The sequence below is a fragment of the Schistocerca gregaria genome, chromosome 1 (assembly GCF_023897955.1).
Source record: "Schistocerca gregaria isolate iqSchGreg1 chromosome 1, iqSchGreg1.2, whole genome shotgun sequence".
In the NCBI taxonomy this organism is placed as follows: domain Eukaryota; kingdom Metazoa; phylum Arthropoda; class Insecta; order Orthoptera; family Acrididae; genus Schistocerca; species Schistocerca gregaria.
The window spans coordinates 1,208,127,502-1,208,142,246 of NC_064920.1; the positions used below are offsets into that span (position 1 = coordinate 1,208,127,502).

General features: G+C 34.9%; 1 protein-coding gene across 2 annotated transcripts in view; it reads left to right on the plus strand.

The window, feature by feature from the left end:
• LOC126317779 (macrophage mannose receptor 1-like) overlaps positions 1-14,252 on the plus strand; it is a 116,459-nt gene extending 102,207 nt beyond the window's left edge. Inside the window, exons 4-5 of one of the 2 annotated variants that reach the window (XM_049993204.1) lie at positions 1,930-2,331; positions 13,604-14,252. In XM_049993204.1, coding sequence (XP_049849161.1) covers positions 1,930-2,331; positions 13,604-13,770 — 569 coding nt within the window. In that variant the 3' untranslated portion in view covers positions 13,771-14,252. Of the gene's footprint in view, positions 1-1,929; positions 2,332-4,322; positions 6,087-13,603 lie in introns of those variants that run through there. The other variant, XM_049993205.1, reaches the window with a different exon arrangement.
• Positions 14,253-14,745: the final 493 nt, after the last annotated feature.

Sequence of the window (14,745 nt, forward strand, 5' to 3'; positions counted from 1 at the left end):
ATGAAGGATAGCTGAAATATCAGATTCAAGTAACAATGCACGTCTGTCCACAATACATTGAGAGCTTTCATGTCCTCCTAAGAGACTGAGGTTAGCAACTAAGGGGTAACACATTGCAAGTTAAGGTGTTCGGCAGTTTTGATTACACTAGGATTATGATCAAGAGGAGAGATTCTTCAGTTATTAGTTCAAGCTCTGCTCTGGTCGATGAATGGGAGTTGTCAGTTCTTTGAAGGTTATGAGAAGATATGTGACTGGCGGTATGGGGTTGAACGAAGGATTTACTTAGGACAAATGTGTAAATTTCTGGCTGGGTGAGGGCTTTATTGAGTAGGGCTTTGTATGTGCTTTGGCAACAATGATACTGCCCTATTTCATGTACAGAAAGTATGATGTAAAAGTAGGTAAGTTAAGCACTGATCTGTCTTCCTTTCTTCCCATGTGCAAAGGACATTCCACTTTTTTTGGAATTGGAGATCTGAGCATCCTGCCAACTCATTTTTCTGTGATTTTACTTCTTTTCCTTGTAATCATTTCTCTCTATCTCAGTAATGAATTACTTCACAGAGACGGTTTCTTCAAATTATAAATAAATATAAATGCAAACATTTTGTTTGGTACTGGACCTTACTGTTCCATTTGAAGTACATAACATGGCTGAAGAAAATGCTGTCTGTTAACTGTAATTATCTAAGACATTCAGTGGATTTGTTAATTAAATAACTCATTTATTCAAAAACTGCTCCATTTCTATTTTTAACATGACAAAATGGATACGAAAACCCTTCCAAATTAATGGTACATGCAAAACTTTTGTTCTCCTCAACATACTGCTTCAACCACATGAAGGTGTGATAACTTTAGAACGACACTGAATATTTAAAAGGAATATGTCCTGCTGCCTGAGTTTAATGACTTACCCTTAAGATTCAGTTGTGGTACCAGAACTAATGTTTATGATAACTTATTCATTATCAGAGATGGACTACAGGCCAGTCTTGTGCAGGTTTGGATAAGGGAAGCAGCTGTGCCTTTTGAAAGGAAATCATGTATATATTACTGCTATTAATAATAAATGTTACACTCAATCATTCAAAAATTTAGATAGGGGAATGTCAATAATTTTGATTGCAGACAACACTGGAAACAGCTAAGGGTTACTCAAATGTCCAAAGAATGTCTTCATATTAAGACTAAACTGGAAGACTTTTGCTCAAGGTAAAACAGAAATGAGAATGTTTCAAATGGCTCTGAGCACTATGTGACTTAACTTCTGAGGTCATCAGTCACCTAAAACTTAGAACTAATTAAACCTAATTAACCTAAGGACATCACACACATCCATGCCTGAAGCAGGATTCGAACCTGCGACCATAGCGGTCGCTCGGCTCCAGACTGTAGTGCCCAGAACAGCACGGCCACTCCAGCCGGCTAGAAATGAGAAGACTGATGATGTGATTTCTATCTTCATCAATTATGTGTTAGACAATATTCTAAACTATAGAACAAAATGTTTAGGATCTATGCATAGTGTTTATATGTTAGCCACCAGTGTCTCCTAGAATTGTTTCTTTATGTGATAGTGTTTGTTTACTTTTTCTTTCATTATTATTAAAAGTAACATGTGAAACTCAGTTCTTTATTAAATGTTTATAGCTCTTGTATCATATTTGAGTCTTTTTATAAAGTTAATTTAATGATGAATGTATTGTGCATTTTCAGAAAATAATTCCTAACAAATTGCTTGGTAAATTCCATATGTGCCATTTTTCACACTGCAGCGACTCAGTCATTTCTCTGATCCTACATAGTTGTTTGATCGTATCTAGCCTATATGTGAGATTCTAAATCACTATATTACCTGAAATGTTATGTGTAGTTGTAGACTTTTGCATTTATTCACAGAAACATGTAACCTTACTGTTCAAGGTAACCCTGCACCAAAACTACCATGGGCGAAAAATAGGCCGGACAACTGGAAAGGTGATGAAAACTGTCTACATATACATGCTAAGAAGGGCCACGTGAACGACATTAACTGCTTTACGACATATTACACATTTATTTGTGAACGCACCCTTCGTAAAAATGTTCCGAAAGGTTACACTTATCATGATTTACCTCGGACCTTCTTCAAATTATACAAAGAGGAGAAACCATTTCACCTTGCGAAGAAGACATGTGAGGATGATGGAGGGAAGCTGACGGCCCCAGAGGATTGGTTCAAGGCCTTTTCTGTGCTTTTTGTTATAAGAGAAGTTGGATTCCACGCAGACTTTTACGTTGACTTCACTGATGAAGCTGAGGAAGGGAACTTCATTACAAGCGAAGGTATGTCCAAAAGTGCTCTTGAAATCTCTATCCTATTTAGCACAAGATAGAAGTATTTCTACTCGTTTTACAGTGTCAAGAGCTTATTTTGAGTATTTTAGAAATCATTGCAATTTTGAAAGTGAGATGTTTGATAAGACATGTGGGACAACACAAAATGCCTTCCATAAGTATTAGCTAGAACAGATAGTTTGGATGCCCAGTCACCCCCAAACAACATGTAAATGACCCAAAAAATAGAATCTATCCTTTATTTATCGAGGATATTTCACCATTTTTACCACTATTTTCATCATTTTTAACATTTTTCCCCACTGCATTTCCCACAAAAACCATGTAGATGACCATTATTTCCCTAACATTTCTCTAAAATTTCCATATTTTCTAAAAATTTTTGCAGACATGATGCTGTTACGAATTAATGATTACACATGTTGTTTGAGTGTACAGTTAACCACACTCCTAACATGTTCATATGTAACTTTTATCTTATCGTAAAATTTTTACATTTTATACATATACTTCAAAGCCCGTCATTTTTATATTTAACCTTATGAAATTCTTCGCTATTTTTTTGTTCTCAGTGCTCTGACCATATTGCTTGGTGTTCTCCATTTAGAGATTATAAATATTAAAAAATAAATCTAACTCATGGAATTGACATAGGCACAGCCCAAAGGCAGTAACTGCTGAAGTAGGCACGCCAATGATCACAGCGCCGCAGTGGACCAGGACTTTGAGTTGGAACTTCAAACAAACCTCAGAGGGATAAGAGACGAGATATAGTAGGGAGAGAAGTTGAAAATCCCTCTGCAATTCCTTAATGTGGGAAGAAGGTTTTGTACTTCTTGAGTTGAATTCCATAAGCTCTAGTTCATTAGGTGCTGCTGAAGCAGCACACAGTCCAGTGACTGCTGGTAGTGATGTGTCCTGCTTCAGCAGGTGCTAATGAATTACAGATTACAGAACTCATTACCATTATTTTCACGAACCTTTTCACTCCTTTGTATCTCAGCTAAATACGTCCATCCTCGAAATATTGAAAATCCCAAGCACTGATAAATTTCGAGTACCTGTCCGACAAAAAGAATTCAAATTAGTTAATGAGTTCCATTCAATTTTTCTCTCCATATCTACCTTTCCAATATTCAAATTCAGTAATGCTATGTAGAATGTTTAATTTCAACTCACTTATTTTTTTGAATTAATTAAAACTGCTTGCGCTGTTGAGCTTCTTCAGTAGACTTTTATTATATAGAAATAAAATTTAATAACAACTTTCATTCTCAAGAAGTGCAAACCTTCATCCCACATGAAGGAAATTGCAGAGGGATTTTCAGCTTCTCTACTTCTATTTCTCGTCTCTTATCCTTATGAGGTATTTTCGAAGTTCCAGCTCAAAGACCTGTTCTACTGCAGTGCCATGATGATCGACATCATAATGGTACCTGCCCTTTTTCGTTTGTCACTGGCCTTCTTTAACTGAAGGGGCAAAGCTTGGACGGCAGCCTAGTTTTTGGCACTCCATACATCCAGTGTGGGTTCACCACCAGGAGCAAGCTTTAGCAACGTGTTTATATGCTGTGTTACAGCATTAAAAACTACATTCTGAAATGATCATATTCCTATCATGGTGATTTTTTTTAGAAGAGATGAACTTTAAATAACACATGAATGTCAGTATCAACATGCAAATTACCATTAAAAAAGAAAAATTGGTGTGTAAAATGAAGTATGTTCCCAAATTGATTTCAATGGAGCTTGCCTCAATTGACAGATTTTTCTAAATGAAACTACATCCAGTAAATTCACACTACTGTTCATAGATTGCACCACTGTATGTATTACAATTAATAGTTCACACTAGAATTCATAGATGGCACAACTTCATTGGCGTCTTCTTGATAGTTTTCTCGTATTAGGTTCTTTAAATTTATTTTATCTACAACTTTTTATTTTAATGGATAATATAATTCTGATTAAATTTTCAGACGGGAAAACTGCCAATGAAAAACCACTACCCACAATAGATGGAAGTAAGCAGTGCTGCTTAAAGGGGAAATTCTTTTCTGTTAATTTATCCCTCAAATATTAACCGATTTTAAAAATTCAAAACGTTAATGTAGCCTACTCGAAAAGTGATATACAGAAAAATAATCATGAGTAAAATCAGGCATCTTCTTGTAAGCGATATACTAAATTTTTCAGTTTAAAAATTGTCATTTACAATTCTGTGTTGTGCATCATATGTGTGATTCTCCTTATCACACATTGTTACATGTGCAAGTTTTGCTTTTGGAATTTTATCATTGAAAGTGGCACAAAGTGTCATAGAGGTTTTCTGTGTAGCAACAATATTCTTTCTACACATCACATTAATCATATACATAAATATGATAATATGTTATGAAATTGTATGGATTTGTATCAACATTGCTCTTCAAGTCTTTTAAAATCACAAACAGGCTTTGAGGTAATTATGTGGTACATGTAAATTATACATTTCTTTAGGAAATATTTCACTTTTTCAATTTTTCAATTGCAGGTTTCGTAGCATAACATGATGCTGCTGTGATGAATCAATCAGTTGGTCAATTTTTATGACTAGACTGAAACGCAACACAAAGTAAAGCATATTAAATTCCATTTTATCTGTAGTAATTTGTGATATGTATCTCTAAATGCTTCCTATGAGATAAGCAAGCAACGTCAAAAGTTTCCTGTCAATTGAAAGCTACAGGAATATTACGATTTTTCAAGACAATTATTCGTTGTTCAAGCTCATAATTCAGTTTGTATTTAATGATAGGCACACGATTTTCCACATTTCCTACAACAATTGTTTCTTCTTTTGGAAGAGTATCTTTTATCTCGACAACAGCTTCATTGTAATCAGCCCATCTAAGAATAGCATCTCCAGCACTTTAACTCCACGTAAAAATTATGATAAGATCACCTTCTCACATAACTTCTTTATAATAATTAAAAACTCAGCCAAGTACATTAAGTGGACAAAGCATAATGTTTTTCTCATTTCTTATTTTATCATTGTGAAGTATATGACCTTCCATGCATATTTTATTGGAATGAGATGACGTAAAATGCAACAAAAGGGATGAGGAAAAGGTTTTCTCTTCTAGATGAAACATTATACGCTTTCCTTATGGTCATAAAGTAAAATAGTTTTGCTGCAGAGTTAGTGACTGACTTCTTGCTGGATTTTCCATCATATGTTGGATAATCATTTCCATCATTGTGACTAGTTCTAAAACTGATGTGCAGCTAATGATTATGATGAACACAACTAACACAATGTTAATTTAAGTTTTTACACTAACACCGCTGAAGTCCATCACATTGTCATTTGCATCAGTTAACAGTTATTGTTAGCTCCTAAATTTTACAATGAAATGGAATAAATGAAGGATGATACGGTACATCAGTTATTAGTGCAGCAAACTCAACATTAGGCTTGAATGAAGCAATAGAGTTACTTTCTTGATGAAAGTGCTTACTATGGTTAACATACATTCCATCAGCCAAATTAAAATTATTATTCATAAATCTGAATGGAATAATATTAGGAACATAATTAGCAAAAGTTTTTCATTAGGAGAAATACTTTAATTATGAAGTCCTAGAACCCTTGCAGCACCTTCTTTTATATCTATGTACAAATAACATCACTCTCTACAGTAACACTTTTTACAACTTCACCTTCTTTAATCTGTTTATTAAGCTTTGTCATGTGAATAAATTTTCAGATGTTATTGAACAACAGTAATTCCCATTATTTGCCCATCACACTAAAGTTTACAATTTCTAATGTAATATTTGGAATTAAAAATGTTGTGCAAAATCAGACTAGTGTGACACTGTTACAACGATCTCCCAAAAGGACAGTCGGTCTAGTTTTGTGAATTGATAACTTACCACAAAGCTTAATTAATCTACTCATTTACTAGTAATGAAATATTATGGATTAAATGAAAATCAGTTGAGTCTGTTTTAGCTGCTGCAAAACAGATTGTGATCCAAAAATCACAATTCCAGAGAAGAAATTAAAAAAAATAAGCATGGCAAACATTTACCTAATTCCAATTGATGTGCAATAATAAGACCAACTGAATGTGGAAAAGCAACATTAGTAATCAGTAAATTTACTTTAGCTCCAGGATGGTTTAATTGGGGTAAGGTCAGCCTTGATGTTTACCCTAAAAGTTTGGATCAGTCAAAATATGTAGAGTTTATAATGAAGTTAAAAAAAGTTGATGACAAACATAAAGAGAAGATTACAACTTTTGTTGGAAAAAACGACGAAATTATACCACTGGATAAATGTCAAGATAATTCACTAGTAGAATTCAATGATTTTGTTCTTGAAAATCAGGATGCAGTTAGTGAATATTTTTCTAGACACAGACACAATTGAATTTATTTGTCTCAGGCATTGTCAAAAATATCAAAGCAACCAGAGAGAGAGAGAGAGAGAGATAACATAATTTTTTTGAACATCTTTAGGCAGGATATCACAAATTCAAATCATATCTACCACAAGTTTGTTGGCGTAGATTTAAAGTTTGATCATTTAAATTAAATGTGTAGTAAATATTGGAATAAGTATTTTCAATAGACATAACAAGGAAATCTAAAGACAGTCAGTACAGATTTAAAATAAAATCATTCATAAATATCTAACACTCAGCATTGAAACATTATCTATCAAACACAACAACATATGAAAAGCTTTGTGTTATTTAAATTTTGTGTTGTATAGATGTTGGCGAAGAAAGACCTACAAGTTATTAAAAAGGCAAAGAAACAGAAAAAAGCTGAAGAGTTGGAAGAAGGACTGAAGCTTAGGAAAGAACAACCAAGAACAGATTATGAAAAACATAAAATAGAAGATAAGCCTGTTACTGTTGCAGTCAAACAAGTAAAGCAAAGAACTGAAGGTTTAGATGACATTGTGCTGAATGCTGTCAAAGAAAACAGAGAAGTTGGAAAACAAATTATTCCTTACACACACTATGATGCCACTCTTCATCCAGAATAATTCTGAGACATACCATAAATTAAATCTTACGGAAGTCTGAACTTTGATTACACAGTAAGTCAATCAGATATATAGGATGTACTGAAGAAATGTGATGAAGAGGATAAGCTAAAAGGTAGACCATCAAATTGGAAGATAAAGAACAGTGGATCAAAAATGTGTAAGTGAAAGAATGTGGCAATATATAAACAACAATGAAAGTAAAATATTTAAATTGAAACATGTTGGCCACTTTAAATTTCTTGGTTCCATGGAGAAAAAGAAAATGGAGATACAGGTGGACTGATGAATCTTATAACTAAAAAGCAAGTAACTGAAAAAGATATGATTAAAAAATTGGATATTGTTGATTTATCAAATTATAAAGGTATGCAGCATACGTTGACAGCTTTGTATTGTGATAACAATGCTAATAATATAAAATGAAGTAAAGGTAACAAACACAAAAATTTTAAGAAAGTAATTTTTGATGTCTGTTTCCAAAATGAAGACAATTACAGCCAATTTCAAATCCTTCAGATTATTCAGATACAAAGACAGGAGAAGTTTTAATAAAAAGGTATACAAAATAACCAGTTGAACGATGTATGTGGATTAATCAATAGATTGTCCAAAATTCATGGTGATGTGAGGTTGGAAATCAAAATTGTCATAATGAATGAGTAGGCATAGTTCAGTGATATCATTATCAGCTATTCGAAATGAATCCATATGTGATTAGATTTTTCGGCAGCTTACCACACACATTATGGAAAAGTGAACTTAGCAAAATTGGGCTTTAAATAATTTGCCAATCCCAGAGTCGCATCTAACAGACTACACATACTGTGGCCCATTTACTAAACAAGATGGAAGATAAGCACAAGGTTTGCATAGGCTTAAATCATTATATGAAGATTGTAAACAACATGATATTACCTACAGAGATCATAATGATGTATGCTCTAGGGATGTTGCAGATAAACAAATTAATTTAGCAGCAAATCAAATAATTATCCTTCTAATGCTTCATTTGATGAAAAAGTTGTGGTAACAGCAGTTAGAGGAATAATGTTGATGAAAATGGTTGTGATGTATACAATTTGATTCTAGATTGGTAACTAGTGGCAAAACTAAAGCAGAATCACTTAACATTAAACTCAGTAACTTCACAGTACCGATAATTTGTTTTACTGATGTTCAAAAGAGTAATGGAGTAAGTAGAGAAATGGTTGAGAATTTGCTCAAGATACTAGGCACAACTGGAACTGAATATCTAATGAAAGAGAAAGAAGGATCAGGATTAACAAAACAGGAAGATGGTTTCCTTCTACAGATTTTACTGTCAGCATTAGGAGCAATTGGATCATTAGCAAGTAGAACAGCAGCTAATACAAAATCATTTCATGACAAACTGGAGAATGATGCAGACTTACCAGAACAAAAAAGACATAAACTGGCAATAGACAAGAAAGGAAAAGGGTTAAAAAATTACAAAAATAATCAAAGTGTGTGAAGTATTTTGACATAGGAAAACTTACAAACAATTAACAATTAAAACTTTCATGGTGTATATGTGATTGATGAACTACGTGATCATCCTAGAGAATACAAATCTGGAGTGGTGAATTTAGATACAAATGATTATGTTGATACACATTCAATATGGTACTGTAAAGCAAAAATGTAAAATTTTTATTTGATAGATTTGGGGCAAATGCTCCTGAAGAACTGGTTAAACATTTTGCTTCAAGTGAGTTGTACTACAATGGATAGCGAATTAAAAATTGTGATGAAGTCATCTGTGGTTATTTGTGTATATTCATGCTAAAGTTATTGTCAGAAGATTATTAGTTTAGTAATATTCTGACCACAATCAGTGAGCTTTTTGGAAATAACCAGCAGCCTATAGAATGCATGATTAACATGCAAACAAAATCTGGAAAATTAGAAAATATCATAAATAAATTAGGATCAAAAATCGAAAATTTAATCAAACAGTTTCTTAAAGAATTACATAACATCCTTAAAGTAACAAAAGGATATGTTGATTTTAAAAGCAGAAGACTAGTGGATTTAAAAAAATGCAGTAGGTAGTTATGATGCAGTTAGCAAGCAATATTTATAAAATTAACTAAATTATGTTGTTAATAAAAATGAATATACTGCTTTGCTACACAACTCTTAAAAATTACTGCACAAAAAGGGAAATAGAGAAAATATTCACAGATTATCACATAAAAATATATTTAGTTCCATACATTAATCAGGTAGAGAGATTACAAAGTAAACTATATTTTAAACAAATAACTGAATTAACGTTTATGACTGGAAATGAAAATCAAACTTATAATTTTGGGTAGGATTTTAATCTCAGAAGAGTTATTGCTGTTGCGAAGACTATAAATTAAGATTTGACACTGAACGATTTTGATATCACAGTAAGTGAACCTGATAAGCTACATGCAATAGAGAATGATAAAAATATGCAAATATCAGTGCATAAACGAAATTTTCTAACTATAAGATTAATGGATATAGTTAAAACTGTGCCAGCAGATGTAAAAATAATTGGTTTATTAAAATTTTAATTTATATAAATGGATCACTTCTGGTGTTTGAAGTGTAAAACATTTACTGAAACAAATCACCCTCAAAGATTAATAGACAGAGTCCTTACAGAGTATGCAAGACTAGAAATAATAAGTTTGTTGAAAAAGATTTGTTGGTCATGGTGTGCAGCATAATATTTGTAAAGTTATCACAATAAAATACATAAGCTGATGACAAATTTTAAAGGAAGAAGTGTTGTCTCATTTGGTATAGACGGTCTATGGGAAGCAGACCTATATAAATGGATAGTGGGCAGTTGAAATCCATCTCAAAAATATATGAAGGGTTTAAATATTTATTGACTGTTACCGGCGTGTTTTAGAAAACTGTATGGGCTATTCCAGTTGAGTATAAAACAACTAAAAATGTGGTTGAGGCCTTTGAAAAAAATTTTAACTCTGAGAACCCTAAGAAATCTACAAACAAATAGTGTCAGGGAATTCTACAATAAAGAATTTCAAGAACAAATCAAGGAACACACCTTTAACCATTACTCAATTTCTATAAGTATCTCTTGTAGAAAAAATTAACAGAACACTAAAGGAAAAAAAATGTGGAAAAAATTTGCTCTTGAAGGTAACTAAAAATGGGTTGAGTTGGTTGATACTTTGTCGATGAAGACAGCAATACAAATCATTCAACAGTAAACATGAAGCCAAAGGATATGACCAAAGAGAATTGAGAAAGGCTTGTTGCAAACTGTTTATGTAGTACATGCTAAGCTAAGCCCAAATATGAAATGGGTGATAAACTTAGTATCAGCAAACTTTATGGAATATTTGCAAAATTATACACTACCAGCTAGTCAACAGAAGTTTTTGAAATAGAAAATTTTATTCTTTCTAATCCAATCATGCGCAAATTAAGAGAGTTAGATGTAGCAGAAGTAAATAGAATTGTTTATCAACAAAAATTTCAGAAAATTAAACATCAAGATATATATTTTGTTGAGAAATTTTTGAGGAGGAAAGGGTATAAAGAGTATGTTAAATGGTTATGTTTTGATAATTCACACAACAGTTTGGTTAAGAGAGGAAAAATTTAAGATTTTTATGCATAAATAAAACAAAATGGACAATGCCACATTCCAGTGTCTTATTTGGAAAATATGTCAGTATGTGGAAAGCATGGAGCATATTAGCCATTGTGACTATCTTCAAGGACTTTAAGGAAATGAAGCATTGGAATACACATTTGGTGAATATATGAAGAAATTACCCACTCTAGTTCTAAAAATAGAAGAAAATAAATTTCTCTATTTCTTATGGTCCTGAAAATAGTTGATTGTCACCTTCATTATGACTATCTACCAAAAAATTAAAAGATTATATCAATTATTAGGAAAACCTTTCACATTCATTCACTGAACTAATATCAGAAAATGCCTGCTTGTGATATGAAATCTTCATCCAATAATCATAGAACGACCAACATATTTCTCAAGGTAATTTCTTCTGTAGGTGTAACCAGAAGAGGTTGCATTTCTCTTATTCTTTCATCTTTCTCGTTTTGTTGGACGAGTTCGAGTTCACTGTATACAGGATGTTCAAAAAGAGTGTCGAGTACTTTGAGAGGTGGTAGTAGTCATCAGATCACGAAAAGTAAGTCCAATAAACAAGGGGCCAGAAACGCATACTTTGTGCGATAAACACCTGTTTACAGGAGGTGTTCAACATGATGTCCATTCATGGCAGTGCACCTCTTTCCCCCCTGGCGTAACGAATGTTGCAACCTCGGAAGTTCGCTCGCTTGTCGCTGTATCTGCTGCCACACTTTCAAGATACAACCCTGCAGTTTATGCACATTATTGACTGGCGTGGCATAGACCAATTCCTTCAAGTTTCCACATAACAAGGTGTGCCCCCCCTCTCCCGCTCGAACAATCTAGCCGTCCTGAAACTTATGCGTCAGAAGTTCGTCCCCATTGTGTGTATTCGCTGCAGCAAGATAGTCCAGTTAATGCGTCTCATTTAACCTTTATGGTAGCACAGTTAATCTATCGCCAAGCATGCCTCTCCATACGTTGATTGGGAGTCAGTGTTGATGCCCTTTTTCCTGAATTGCTTCAGAATTTGCATCTGCCCATGCACGCTGGTTATGGAAATTCGCAACACCGTCTCTTGTGAACCTCTCCTCATCAGTGGATAAAATCTTGTTAAGTGAGCAATGGATCTGTGGCACATTTCTGCAACCGCCATTGAGAGAATCGCCATCTGCCATGTTGATCCCGTGGCCTCAGAGCGTGAACGTGCTGTAGATGACACAGGTACAGCAATTGTTCCTGAAGTAGTCCCCAGGTAAGAGTGTGAGACACGCATTCTGCTGCAGCTAATCCTCACTCATTGGTCCCAAGGATTTCTTCCACCCAATGAAGCACACACTCCTATGGGTCAGACATGCGGACTGTGTATGGAATTCCAATGTCAGTCTTCCAAGGTGTAAGGGTACCTGTATCCTCAGACGCTGGAAAAGTCTGCCAAACAGCTTATTAGAGAGCACTCTGTGCTGTGGATGTTTTTCAGCGTAGAGGAATCGGGCTCACAGGCTATGTCCATTTGCTGAACCATAGCAGAAAGTCGTATGTGCCATTTCATTTGTGGAGTAGTAGGCTTCCATCGCTAACAAGTGATGGAAGAGAGAAAACGTAAAAGTACTACGCATTTTGTACATACAAACAGCACAATAACAGTAAACACATAAGTGAATCCGGACTTGTAAGAAGGATAAAGCACCATTATATGTACCCAGGGTTCACAGTGTTGTACTGTGAGACACACAAACACAGCGAATACTAACATAGTTTCCAACACGACTCGAACCACTGCAGACCATCTAATGACAGGTCGAGTACTGTGCATAAGAAGCATAATACCTTGCCGACATTCGATGGAGCGCCAATGCAGCGACTGTGTTAATATTCGCAATTAAGAAACGCGTAGCCATACCTATAAATAAGTGTTTATCTCGGAAAGGTCCGCCCCTGGTAGCTGGGTGGTCAGCGCGACGGAATGTCATACCTGATTTGATTCCCAGCTAGGTCGGAGATTTTCTCTGCTCTGGGACTGGGTGTTGCATTGTCCTTAGCTGGCTGGTGCAGCCGAGTGGTTCTAGGCGCTTCAGTTTGGAACCGCGCGACCGCTACGGTCGCAGGTTCGAATCCTGTCTTGGGCATAGATGTGTGTGATGTCCTTAGGCTAGTTAGGTTTAAGTAGTTCCAACTTCTAGGGGACTTATGACCTCAGATGTTAAGTCCCATAGTGGTCAGAGCCATTTGAACCATTTGTATGGTCCTTATCATCAGCATTGCATCCCCATCGACACAAAAGTCCCCGAAGTGGCGTCAACTCGAAAGACTTGCACCAAGCGAACGGTCTACCCGATGGGAGGCCCTAGTCACACGGCATTTACATTTACATCTCGGAAAGTATACTTTTCCACGGCCATTTTTATTAGACTTGTTTTTCTTGTTTACATGAGTAATAGCCCCTACCAAAGTATTTGACACTTTTTTGGACACCCTGTATAAGTATGTTAATCGTTTTTAATTAACGACTGCAACCTCCAACAGGTAGGTCTAGATCACAAATTCGTAACGTAAAATACCTTGTTTACCCGTGTACACAGGCCGGAGGATGGAGGACATGGAGTTTCGCAACTGGAGGCCCGACGACCCGGACAACGGTGCACCCTTTGGACCAGAGAACTGCGTCACCCTCAATTGGGAAGGCTTCTTCGCGGACATCCCATGCGAGTCCACGCAGCCCTTTGTGTGCGAACTCAATCCCTTCTAGTGGCCCATCAACATTTTCCTCTGAAGCCTCATTTCTTGTCTGCCTTAAGGCAAACTATTGGTACACTGTCTGTGGAACACGGATCCGAATGAATGCACACAGCATTTGGGAACCGAATTTGTACTATTTGTAACATGAGGACAATTGTGGGTTACATATACTACTCGAGACAGCATTGTGATTGGAAAATAAATTTGATTCGCATAATGGAGCGTCCTCCTTATCAGTGAAAAGTAAGTATAATAGGACCTTGACAATCCGAGTGTGCTCAGAGTTCTGTCAATGGCATTCTATCGAATATGCCGGATTATCAAAGTTATTTTTTAAAATCTGGTTTAAAAAGAGGGATATGAACAAAACATACACTTTTAACATACACCCAAAGTGATTTAAACCGATAGGACAGCCTACAAAATCGAATTTTAAAAGTTTGTATTACTATTGTATGAAAACAAAAATGAATTAAAAGTCGAATTCTTGGATTACTTTATTAAATCAGGTTAAGGCCCAAAATATCAACATACACAAATAACTTTTTGTATTCCAGTTACAAAATTAAATAGGCACCATTGATTTGATATTAATTAACATATATTGTTACCAAGAATTTGGTGCAGTTTAATTGGAACCACTGTATTTATGAATACTCTGACGTTGTCGAGGATGGTGTCTACCACTGATAGTGTAGCCGAAATTTTCTTCTGAGCCGTCTCGGACACTGAAGAAATGCTGCAGGCTGATACTTGCTTTAATCATAAATATATGTCGGAATGATGCTAAATGTTATCATCCTTAGATAAAGAAAAATAGTATCTTCTCAATAACCTTCAAATCGTGAGCTACACTCTTAATTTTTTATATGAAATTAGTGATTTTACTCTTGGCACTTTTGTTGCCTATGCCTGCAGTCACTTTCAGTATTCAAATTAATAATCAAATTAACCAATTTAATAAGATTGAACGTTGAATTGTTGG